General features: G+C 33.7%; 1 protein-coding gene across 1 annotated transcript; it reads right to left on the bottom strand.

Annotated features, from left to right (window-relative positions):
* Window positions 1-1,672: 1,672 nt before the first annotated feature.
* LOC141587742 (protein FAR1-RELATED SEQUENCE 5-like) lies at window positions 1,673-5,825 on the bottom strand. Its single transcript, XM_074409211.1, has 4 exons — window positions 5,720-5,825; window positions 5,170-5,244; window positions 2,012-4,380; window positions 1,673-1,699 (listed from the first exon to the last, which is right to left on the bottom strand). Exons 1-4 carry the CDS (start codon window positions 5,823-5,825, stop codon window positions 1,673-1,675), a joined length of 2,577 nt encoding a protein of 858 aa, XP_074265312.1.
* Between the last annotated feature and the right edge of the window lie 8,064 nt (window positions 5,826-13,889).

Raw genomic sequence — 13,889 nt, 5'->3', positions numbered from 1 at the left:
AGGAGGAACTCTTGAAGACATTAAAACAAAAGAGGAAAAACACTGATGTTTCAAAAGAGAAGTGTGGTAACAGAAAGGGCAAGGAGAAAGCTGCTAAGAAGGAAACAACTGTCGAGGAGGTAATAACAAATGTAAAAGTTACTGCAAAAGGAAAGGTCAATGGTAGTGGGAGACAACACATTAACACAGAAATACCCATTCTTCGAAAAAGGTACAAAATTGATAACCTGACTTTTACAGTAGTTGGCTTTTATTTGGTTTTATTTGGAAAAGGTAGAAAATGGTAATGCACACAAAAAATTATATAAATTATAACATATTTGGTTTATAAGGTGAATGATTGCCAAGAAGATGTTGAAGATGATGGAGAACCACTTATAAAGAGATACAAAAGATTCAAGACAGTTGCAAATCCTAAGAATCGAGGCAGGGGAAGAGGTGTTGGTAGAGGAAGCAATTGAGACAAGTAACAATGGTGATGTATTAGAATTAGATTTACTGGCACGAAGATGTAATTAAAAAAAGATGGATGTAAAGATGGTAGGACAATGAATCTAATGGTAGACATTTTGAATATTGATTCTAAAGTTTGCAAAAGTAGTTATGACTAACCATTTTGGATCTGATATAAGTATTGGCAATGTGTGATATTGTCTCAAGTGTAATGTGATATTGTTCTTTGATTGGTGTGATATTGTTTCTCAACATACCATAAAAGTAAATAGGAATTTAAGTATCCTTTTTTCGTTGATATTTTTTGGTTTAGAGTCTGATATTGTTGTGTAAGTAAGGTGATATTGTGTTACAGAATTTTAAAAATTCTAGAGAGAAATTAACTCCCAATATCACAAAAATGTGTGATATTATCTCAAGTGTGATGTGATATTGTTCTTTGATTGGTGTGATATTATTTCTCAACATACAATAAAAGTAAATAGGGATTTAAGTATCCTTTTTTCGTTGATATTTTTTGGTTTAGAGTCTGATATTGTTGTGTAAGTAAGGTGATATTGTGTTACAGAATTTTAAAAATTCTAGAGAGAAATTAAATCCAAATATCACAAAAATGTGTGATATTGTCTCAAGTGTGATGTGATATGTTTCTTCGATTGGTGTGATATTGCTTCTCAACATACAATAAAAGTGAATAGGGATTTAAATATCCTTTTTACTTTGATATTTTTTTTTGTTTAGAGTTTGATATTATTGTGTAAACATGGTGATATTGTGGGACAGAATTTAAAAAATTCTAGAGAGATTAAATCCCAATATCACAATAAGGTGATATTTTTGTTATCAGATTTGATATTGTTATAGAGACAGGTTGATATTATTTGGGTGATACTTATTTTTTAAATTGCTGCGCTATTGGTGGACAACACTATCAATTAGATTTTCTTTCATAAAAGTACTGTAACTCTGATACTATTTATAAGAAATAGTGATATTGTTCTTTAGTAAACGTGATATTGTTTACAATCAAGTCTTCACAAGGCAAAATCTTAGTAATACTGAGGTTTTTACAAAAAAATCGAAAAAGAATATAAAATAGGAGGCCATGAAGAATAAAAAAACAAAAAACAATGTTCCTACTTTGATATTGTATTGGTTAACAACAACAAAAAATTGTCTACGCGAGTAATATAGACTTCATCAGCACATACTCAAGCTCTCAATCAACATCCGCAACTGAAGAAGTCTGCAAAAAGCAAAACAAAGAACACAAAAATATTTCAAAGAAGATGTTGTACATGTAAATAACTGTGATATTGTATACAATGACTAATGATATTATTTAGAGGTACATGTGATATTGTTTCACAAGAAGACAAAATTGGATGATAATAAATCATTTATATTTGTGAAACTATTTCGTATACAGCATGATATTATTTAGAGGTGCATGTGATATTGTTTCTCAAAAACACACAAATGAACAAGTCGAAATAAAAAATGAAATAATGTAAGTAAGAAATCAATCATAATGAATGTAGTTAGCAAAATCACTTACATCAGATTCATTATCATCACCCGAGTGCTCAGATGTCTCAGCAGTTGGGTTAGGGCAGTTGCGCTTATCATGATGTGCCATTTGTTTACAATTATTGCAAAACCTTTTCGGCTTTTGTGCCTTTTCAATGGACATTTGTTTCTTAGAGGTCAACCTCTTGCCATTACCCTTGTTTTTGGATTTAACTGGTGGTAATATATGGACCTCATCTGAACACTTAACCCCAAGAAGCATCTCTAACTCTTGTTGTTTTGTCATTGTTTCAAGGCCGGGCTTGAATTTTTGTCTAAATGCCTTTAGTAAATCGGTCAGTTCAGTTACGTGATTTTCAGGCAGAGATTTTATCAGAGACAGCGTTGAGTAGAACTCGGACCAAACATTTGAAATCTGCAGCTTACTCACATCTGAGGAATCAAAATCACCGATCAACTGCCCGTGCACATCATAAAGAGGCATCTTCTTGGTGTTCTTTGTCCATCTACTCAAAAGGTACTGTTTGGGTATCTTCCTCACCCCTTTACCTGATAAAATCCAAATAATGTGTTTGCAGATGTATCCCTTCCTCTCAAACATCTTACACGAACATTTTGCATCAAAAGTTATGGAATTAAATGCTACAGTGTACGTAGTACGCAATATTGCATCTTCAACATCAAGAAACCTTGTAGTGGAATCCCTTGAAGAATCTCCAGCGCTACATGAATTCAAAGAAGACACACACTGCTTTTGGAATTCATAAAAGAGTGCGTGTGTGTACACAGTGGATGCATGAATCTCAAGATGAAGCATGGTTTTGGTTACAGGTAGAGAGAGATCACTGTCTCTATCAAGGGACTTTTGGGTGTATCTTTGCTGATCCATAGCACTCTGGAAGCACAACCAAAATTCCACAAGTGTGCCGCGAGGATTCTCGAACCGCTTGAAGAAGCTGTTCATGCTCTCAGAACGTTGGGTTGTTCTGAGAAGACAATCAAGAGGAATATCACGATAATAAGTCGGAATCCAACGTTGCCTCTTGTTAAACATATATGTCAACCATCCATTATCTTCCAGATGAAACTCCTTGATCAATGCAGACCACTTTTCTTCAAAATCAAAAGGCTCTAGGTCAGAATCCCAGACAATAGAATTCATACGGCTTACAAAATCTATCTCTTTGGTTACTGTCGTGGCTACCTTTTCAGGTAATTTCTGCATGATGTGCCACATGCAATAACGGTGGGCAGCAGTCTTAAAAACAGCAGGCACTGCAATTTTCATTGCTGGGCATTGGTCGGTAAATAAACAATTGAGTTCCTTTCCACCCATACATTCTAAGAATTTCTGAAAAACCCAATTGAAATTCTTGTCGTTCTCCCTACCCACAAGTGAAGCAGCAAAGGTGACCGACTTCTTGTGGTGATCAACACCAGTAAAAGGACAGAATTTCATGTCATACCTATTGGTTGAATAGGTTGGGTCAAATATCACCACCTCACCATATAGTGAGTAGTTTCGACGTGCCTCTGCGTCAGCCCAAATAACACGAACCAAACACTTATTCTCATCAACCTCATATGCATAATAAAACCCTGGCCTAGTTTCAGAAAGCACTTCAAGCTGATTTATGAACATTTGAGCATCCCGCTGCCCGATAAAACACTTGACTTCCCTACCAAAAATTTTAAAGTCGGTCAAACAAGCTCCCACATTTTGATAACCATCAACATACTCCTTATAAGACCTGAAAGTAGTCGTTGGGCCGATATTCACCTTGCAATTGTCAATGATTGTTTGTTTCTGATGTAAATTAAGGTGTCTGGATTTGTTCTGAAATTCTTTATACTTTAGTGGACAAAGAAGGTGATTATGGGCAGCATGAAACCGATCAACAACAAAAAGTAGGACTTTAACTTGGTCAATTTCTTTGATGACAAATCTGAATAAAATCTTGGCCTTACAACCAATCCTAGTAATCTTGGTCTTCTTAGGATCATATGGTTTGATCCTTTTCTTCTCTTCACCATTAGAGGGTAACACTTTCGGCTGACTATCCCTAAACCCTTCTCTATTACAGACAATCAGTTTTGTCTTTATATCACCACTACCACGAAACCTTTTAGTTGAAGACTTTCTTGGTTCAAATCCGCAAGCGTCCGCATAAGTTTCATAAAATTGGATACACTCATCTAAGGTAGCAAAACTTTGTCCTATTTTAGGTGTAAATTGAGTGGCAACATTCCGTATCCACTCCTCAGAACCTCCAGGGGTGACAATCAAAGAAAGGTGATTTCCACCATGCACATCACCAACTTGTATGCATTGTGGAGTACAAGCAGGTACAAGAGAAGCAGAAGAAGTCTCTTCAAAACATGGTGATGGAACAAATTCTAGCAGGAAAAAGTTAATTAGAGTAAATCAGGCTGTGATATTATTAAGGATAACATGTGATACTATTAAGCATATAGGATGATACTGATTTACATTAAGTAACTACAGTAAAGCATGTATTGTTAGATATTAATTTACACAAGCATGTATTGTTAGATATTCTAGTGTATGATACTATTGTGAAGGATATGTGATATTATCAAAGACAAAGTGTGATATGCTAATTACGTAAACATATAGTATAACATCACTATAATTTAAACTAGGATACTGTATAGAGGACGAGTGATACTAATGAAGATATGTTGTGATACTAAACTAAATGAAGTAGGTAAACAAAATTAGGTCAAACGACAACAATAAGGTTAGGCAGAGAATTGTTAACATGTAATATTAGAACTGTTAACATGTAAACAAGGAAAGATGACTGAAATAGTAAATCTGAATAAAGCATGCAATAAACACAATAATCATTGACAATTGAATGCAAAACAGTACGCAAAAAGAGAAGATGAAATAAAGCGATAATTGTAATAGTGATGAGCAATATATGCATGAGATGATCAAGCTGATAAAACTAAGAAAAGATGACTGAAATTCACATATTGAAACAAAAAAAACACTAAATCAGGTAACACGAGATGATTGAAACATAAATTAAAACGGAGAACCGATTACAATTAAACAACAGTTAATAAAAACTCAGAAAAGATGACTAGAATTCAGGAATTGAGACAAAAGACAAAACGAAAATACAAAAATTAAAGGAATCGTACATGAAGAAATACCTGACATTGCAGTAGGATAGATGGAGAAATTAAAATCGATTAGATTGATTGCAAAATTCAAGCGATGTTGAAGAGCTGAAGAATTAAAGCGATTGATTGCAAAATTCAAGCGATTGATTACAAAAATCGACGATCAGGAGCTGAAGAACAAATTAGAGACGGCTGAATTTTAGAGAGAGAGAGAAGAAAGAGGGAAAAAGAATTATAATGACAGAAAGGCAGGAGAGGGGGAGTATATATAATAAGCTGTGAAAAGACAATCCTACCCTTCCTATAGCGCACAGATCTCAGCCATCGGTGCCTATAATCTGACGGCTGAAAGTGAGACTCATGGACTCAAAAATTGAAGGTAGACTCATGTGATCCTAATTATATATATATATATATATATATATATATATATATATATATATATATATATATATATATATATATATATATATATATATATATATATATATATATATATATATATATATATATATAATGGTAGAAAGAATAGGAGAAAGTCAGAGAGGTGTCAAGTATGTGAAAGTTGTAGTTAGTGTACGTGTATAGCTTATCACTGTCCACGGCAGAAAGATTCGCAGTTCATGACAGAACTCCGTTGTGCCATTCTCTGCCATCAGTATACTCTTTTCCCCCATCCAATCCATCTTCCATTTTTATTACCATGTAGTCTTTGATGTTCAACTACTTATTGCTAGACGAGGTCCTGCTACAAAAACCAAATCTTCCATTTGTTTGACAGTAGGTAGTTTGGCCTTGGTCCTTGTTTTAAACCCGAAAAGGTCAAATGAATAAACAAATAATGAACAAATAATTTTCTTATATGCTATGACTACAAAACAAACGAATAGACAAATAAATATGTCAATAATTGTTACTAATTTCACAATATATATGTTTGAATTAATTATAGCATGGATCGAAGTTGGATGTATGGAAAGCGTGATTTTGAGTATCTTGATAGGCTCGATGAATTTATTACTCAAGCCGTTGAACATCAAACACGAAATGGGGATGATGAGCAACTCATGTGCCCGTGTAGCTATGTAAGTGTTAGAAATCTATATCTCATTGCCTAACATATTCATATATGTGATGATTTAATTTAGTCATAAAATTAAACATTGATCTTATGCATGCAAACAATAATAAGAATAAGGAAGAAATCATCATCTTACATTGAAAATTTCGGATTATCTGGGCACAAGTGAGTTCTCTTACTCACTTGTTCTTGAGCTTCCTTAAATGGATGAACAAAGATTCAAGTAGAGAATGCCTCCCAAGGATTAATACCCAAGGTAACTACTTAATAAAATTAATATTATTATTACTAGAACAATATTAATTTTGAATAAAATTGACCAAAATATTATTTTGTTCTCTTAATATTTCGATTAAGAGAAAAGGAGAAAGAAGAAGAATTTATCTCTCTAAAAACTCTTATTTTTAGATGTGTGAATGAGTGAATATCTTTTACATTTGATGTAATGTATAAGGTAAAAATTAGAGGAAAAACCCATGGTATTTCCTCTCACAAAACCGGGTAGGAGGGGGAGTATTGATGCCCAATGCATGAGCAAGGTGCTCTTCACAAGAGGCACTAGGTTTGCATGGCTAGTTTTAGGTAAATATGATTATGTTTACCACTTACTTAATTAACATAATAATATCCTAAATCACCTCACTAATTTCGGTCATATTAAGATAAAGTAGGATTCCATTTTATCTTTGTTAATTTGTCAATTTGTCACATGTCACATGTCATGTAAAATTGTTATGTATTTTTAACATATTAAAAATCAACGCATTAACAAAAATATGTCATATACAAAATTGACTTAGTAATTCATAATTACTCGTACCAAAATATTTTACCAATTATAAATCACAACATCTTGTATTTATAATAATTTATTCATTCAAATGCAATTGTTTCCTTAAACAATAACTTCATCTAAGTAATAAAACTATTCGATCACTTAGACCGTATCTTATTTAATCAAATTACAATGAGACACGTAAATATTACTTCCAAAATCGTCCGTCAATTTTAAGTAATTTAATTAACCCGTATCATCATACGATCAATTAAATGATCAATTAAGAGTGTTACCCTTTAGGTATGACCTAAGGGGATCAACTGATCACCACCGTCGCACGACAGTAATGTCAAACTCTAGTCAGCCAATCATTACCGATATGTGTGGACCAGTTGACAGTAAAATATTACTTCCCAATTGTATTATTTAGAATGAGACTTAAGCATGTGATCATCATGATCAACAGTTGTGATCGCATTATTGTCGGAGGACACATATTCCAACAATCTCCCACTTGTCCTCGACAAGTGTGCGTCACCAATTATCTTGTCCTATTACTATCTCCCACTCAATGCAAGGTGTCTTTCAGGTCGTACTTGCAAGTGATCATATCGAGAGTGGTTTCCTCAACTGAGAATAACCGATTGACCGGATTTATCTACCATAGATATCTTCCGAGCGTGGCCACGCATTTCCAGTTCATTACTCCTCGAGTGGCCCTGAGATATTGTTATAACCCTGACTAGGGGTGGAAAATTCCTATCGCACTCATTTCCTTCGACTAGCCACAGCCATCATAACCCAATATATGCCCATTTGACCCCATTTACGAAAGTCGTAGTAACACAAATCAAAGTTAATCTGAAACTGTGCCATCTTAGGCGAATAGTCTTTAGTCAAAAGAATCGACTCATTAGAATACTATAGTAGCTCTCGCCACGACCAGGCTATATAAATTTGCCAGAACTCTATAAGCGGTCATAAGGCCCGACAAAGTGTTCCTAACAGTCTGCCTATGTGATCAACTAGTCATTCTCATATGACTCCATGGCACTTGAACTTGCCATCAATCGCATCACATTCTAGTCACTTCGAGACGTCACCTCATATAAGTAACTATGGGCGAATACAATGCTAATCGGTGTTCACTTTAACGGGGTTCAATTGTCTCTACAACCCGTTTGGATGTAACAAAGTATAAGGTGACTTAATAATAACTCAAACGACAAATGTCGACATCACATTCGGGTAGTCAATACCGTATTACAACCTTGTGATGCATATCGTAAGTGTATTAACACTTGTCGATTGTAACAGAAGTTTTGACATACCATGTGTCCATGTGTTCAAACTTCTTTTATCGCATTTTCCTTTACATTCATGTTATATTTCATAGCATGAACCTTACCAAGTACACATATAGGTTCTCAACCTCGGTTTGGGTTCTTTATCTTGAAAGAACTTCCATGTCGATTATCACATAACCAATGAATTTGTGGTGAATGATATAACTTGCACTGATCAAGTACTCCACCCACTCACAATGCACTAGGTAAATGTTTTGTAGAGTCTTGCAACAATTTGTCAAGATGATTAGCCTAGTACTTCTCACAAGTCCTAGCATATTAGAAAATATTAGTTTTGAGTAACTTCTTACTACAACTAAGTATCTTTCCTAACTTCTTATTTCTCCTTTTAGCTTGAAAAGCTTAGGATTTTCATAAATCCTTATGCGTGTTCGAACTTTAATATGTGCAACCTCTTGACACATAACAGAGTGTTCTGTTCAATCACTGAAATCGTTTATCGGATTCTCCTCGAGAATTCATGACGATTCTTCTATCGCTTGCCAACGAATCATCATGATCTTATGCATATGATTCATTATTGAACATGTGCATGATTATTCTAATGGCGGAAACATTAGAAACTTTTAATCATGTGATCAACCATTCTTAGGTTCAATGAACGACCATGACTGCTAATGGTAATTCCATTTTCATTGACATGAATAACCTACATTTCTTGTTGATTCGATGTGTATGTCTCAATACCTATCCAACATCTTATAATGTGATTGGATTCATCATAGTCCATTTTCATCCAGAATTGAAAACTCAAATACTTCTTTGTGAAAGAAAGTATTAGCTCGTCATTCTCAATGAGTAATGAGTTATAAACTTTTACAAGATGATTGCTCCCACTAAATTCCATGTCTTCACATGATAATTTCCAACTCCCACTTAATTCCACATGTTTCGCAATTGACTACTCAATCAAAACATTTCAAGAATTGAAATATATTTTGCTTTGCCAAGTTATTAAGATAAAACCATATATGTTCCCATCATATCATTTCAAAATACCTATTTTGAAGAGGTTTCAATCTTAACCTTATGGAAAGAGATTTTAATCTCTAACTCATTCATTTTATAATGATGCGTAGCAATGTCATTATTTAAATGTGAATTATATCTAATATACGTCCTTCTCAAAATACCCTTTTCGGAAGGAGGTTTAACCATTTCATTTTCATAATGAGGTTAAGTAATGACATTAGCGTGGTTAATACTTAACTTAGCTCTTGTGGATATCGGCATATCATTCTTTGCAACTTTTAGTCATAAATCTCATTTATTTTCTAGGATGCAACTTTGATTCATATAGGCTCTTAAGTAAATATCAATATTGAAACTATTGGTCAAATGTCATTCATAAACTAGTCAAAACTCTTGTTAAGACTTTACATTAGTCATTCTTCTTCCAAAACTTTCTTTTGGTCTCCTCGTGTAGTTATCTTGAGAACATATTCTTTTGATTACTTCACTTGGTCTCTTTTGTCATATGTAGATATCATCTATTCGAGACCATAGATCTCATCTATTCGAGTATACTATCTGTATAGGTATACAAATCATTCTTTCTTGCGTAGATCTCATTTACACAAGTACACAAATTTTGCTTGGTGTTCTTTGTGTGTTCATTTTCTCCCACTCTATCTTTAGAATGAATACACTAGAGATTCAAAGATAGCATATGAGACACAAATAATGATTTTTGAAGTATAAGGAGGACTATCTCATAGGTTGACTAATTGTTTTAGATTTGATAAGTGTACTTGGTGATTGACATTCCTTTAAGAGAGTTCATCAACTCAATATCACTTTATAATTGATCATACGCAAGCCTTACGCTTGTGGACATATAATGAATCCCATCATTATAGTTGTCCATTAGATCACTTTAAGTGAATGATCATATGTTTCTATGAGCAAGCATATAAAGACGAATTTTAGAACAAGGATAAAATACGATAAAACGGGTGAATTGGGTTGCAAACCAAGCCACCATTATCCAAAATACAACCATTATCCAAAATACATTTCCATGTCGAACACGGAAATCAAAAGGTTCTAAAATCCGAAACATAAATTAAAATAAGACAATAAAAAGCCAAGCTTCATGGAAGCTACTTCTAGCTTCTTGATGGTTTCTTAAGCTTGCTTTTCTTTTCCCTTGTCCTTGCTTAGTGGAGGCCCTATTTACAATAAAAGGGGATACATTATCACAACTTTGTATCACAATACCATAGTTGAATTTGAAACATAAAAGAAAGGATAGTCATTTACCTACTAGAGTGATCTTTCCAGCTTTAATGTCACCAAGATATTTGGAACAATTTCTTTTCCAATGTCCAACACCATTACAATAATGGCATTTATCAAGAGGACCCTTCTTGATATTGGAAGTGCTAGCTTCATAAGTCTTAGCTTTGGTGAAAGTGGGAGCTTGCTTCTTACCCTTCTTCCCATTCTTCTTGAACTTCCCCTTACTTTTGGTGCTTATGTTAAGCACATCCTTAGGTGGGTTAACATTTAACCCCATGTCTCTTTCGGCTTGCACAAGTAACTTGTGCAACTCTTCAAGAGACACGTCCTTGTCTTGCATGTTAAAAGTCACCCGGAATTAAATATACGCTTTGACTTTGGATAAGGAGTGTAGAATCCTATCTACAATGAGTTCTTTGGGGATTTCAACCTTTTGAATCTTCAAGGTCTCGACTAGCTCCATCAATTTGAGCACGTGAGGGCTAAACTTTTGGCCCTCTTTGAAGTCGAGATCAAAGAATGCCGCGACCGCCTCATATTGGACAATCCGCGGAGTTTGTGAAAACATTGTCACAAGCTTGGAATAGATTTCATTAGCGGTGCCCATCTTAAAGGCTCTCCTTTGGAGATCCGCCTCCATCGCAAAGACCAACACATTTTTCATTGCGGCGGACTCCTTGTGGTAAGCCTCATATGCTTCCCTAGTAGCGGCGGTCGACCTAGTATTAGGTTCGGGTGGAGAGGCCTCGGTGAGGTAACGAAGCTTGTCGTCACCTTGGGCGGCTAATTTGAGTTGGGCATCCCAATCGGAGAAATTTGATCCATTCTTTTCAAGTTTACAACGATCCATGAAGGATCAGAGCCATGAAGTATTAGTGAGAGGTGTGGCGTTGGTGTTTGGAGCGGCCATTGGTTATGAGAAATAAGAGCGGTCTACAAAACAAAATATAGAAGGAATAAAACATATGTCGTTTTAAAATAATAATACTCGTAAAATAAATTTAAATTTAAACAAGTTTATTGCATTTATCTAGTGACCTCTACCCAACTTGATAAATGATTCCAAGATCCAAATTCATATTAACTCGGGCACGGTAGGGCCGATTCATCCCTTATCAATATAACTCGGTGGATTAACGCTTTAATCGATTCTACTTTTAGAACTCTTGGTTGATAAAATTACATTAAAATTTATCTTTAGCCCGGAACGCATGCGACTACGGTGACGAATACTTCCGTTGAGCTCAATCCAAATTTCGAATAAATGTGTCCATGATCCAAATCCACATCAACTTGGGCACGGTAGGGCCGATTCATCCCTTATCAATATGAATTCGGTGGATAGACATTTATCACCCACTTCCCCTACGTAACAAGGTTTGTACCCCGGTAGGGCCGAGTGCACTCCCTCGCGAAATAGGTTTTCATGGTTTCTACTTTTTGGTAAGGCTATGTCTCAATTGATTATTTTAGCGAGAGGTCATGTCAATTTATTATCTATCACGTTTTAAGTGAACTAAAGCGGTGAACTACGATAATTCTAATTGACACGGTCGATAAACTCGATTAAAAAAAATAATAATGCATGTTTTAGTTATGGCGATTTAGCGATGCATGCAACATATAAATAAAATGCAAAACATAAATTAAATCCTAGTATGGCCTTCCTAAAATAGAAAATATAATTAACTATTACATATTCGGAAACCAACTCCATTGGTCCCTTGAACTTCGGTTTTGGCACGCATCTCGAGGTAACACCGTCTTTATGTATCGCCTTCTTGAGTGACACCGTCTTCAAGGAACTCCGAAATAATTAAATTACATAACAAATGACATAATTTCCTATTATACATTTGTAATTAAAATAAAATAAATCTATTAAATTACAAAACGGTGATACGAGATCACAATAAATTATAATCGAATCGATATTCCCATACATTTCGGGTAATATCAATTAAAAACTAAGGCCATACTAAGTAAAATTACATAATTCAAAAATTATGACAATCATAAATAAAATACAGCATTATAATATGTATGAACATGCCCAATTTTATGCTAAATCGCCTTTAAGGAGCCAATATCGTATATTAAACGGTTTTTACGGATTTGCGTGATTTAACGTTTTATAATCACAATAATTACATAAATTCATATTTATGCACAAGTTAATTACCCTAACCAACTTAGGACTCAAAATTAGTCTCCACTAACTTCTTGACTATAATTAACTCATATTTCTTAAAATTGTTCATTAGTGGACTCAAAATTACAACCAAATGCTATAAACTTCAAATAAATCATAAAAAAATTCAAATAAATTTGAAATTTGAAATTTAAACTCATGAACATTCTGGAAACAATTACCATGACACTCATAATGTTCAAAAAACTTAGGTTAAAATTTCGAAAAAAAAATATCGGAAAAACTATGTTGCGGATCATCGGATATATCAATTATAATCATAAAATCATGAGAAAAATTATATTCATCAACTTTTCAATTTTATATCTGAAAAAGATAATAAAATGTAACATGTGACGTTTTTTCTTAGTCATGAAGTATGTTTTAGCAATTATTCACTAATTAAGTCACTATTTATGCTATTTTTCATCAAAAATTCATAAATCATGCATAAAAACTTCAATATAGCCTATTATTTTACACACATCTTGTAAAATTGCATGTGACAACATACTAAATTTCTATGACCAGATTCGAAATTTATCTCATATTAACCTATTTTTCATCTAAATCCGATTTTTATCATGAAAAATCCATATTTCGAGCATAAAAACTCCAAAAATTCTGAAAAATTACAGGTCATCTAAAAATAAAACATGTGATAACATATCCAAAAATCACTGGAAAATTCGAAGTTTAGCTAATTTTAGTCCGAAAATGACATTTTAATCATAAAATCACATTTTTAATGCCATTATTATATAAGATGAACAATTAAAATCCATAAATTAACCAAAGTATCCTAAATACATTTTAGGATCAGAAACTTTAACATGCATAATTTATTTAGTGATATATCATAATAACACAAATTTATGAGTTTTATATGTTAATCGTATAAGTCGGAAAAACTATAACTGATTTGCATGCAAACAACCAAAGGCTCTGATACCGCTTGTTAGATATCTATATCTCATTGCTTAACATATTCATATATGTGATGATTTAATTTAGTCATAAAATTAAACATTGATCTTATGCATGCAAACAATAATAAGAATAAGGAAGAAATCATCATCTTACATTGAAGAT

The sequence above is a fragment of the Silene latifolia genome, chromosome 6 (genome assembly GCF_048544455.1).
Source record: "Silene latifolia isolate original U9 population chromosome 6, ASM4854445v1, whole genome shotgun sequence".
NCBI classification, from domain to species: Eukaryota; Viridiplantae; Streptophyta; class Magnoliopsida; order Caryophyllales; family Caryophyllaceae; genus Silene; species Silene latifolia.
Note: the sequence above shows the minus strand (reverse complement) of the source record. Positions and strands in the feature narration are given on the sequence as shown.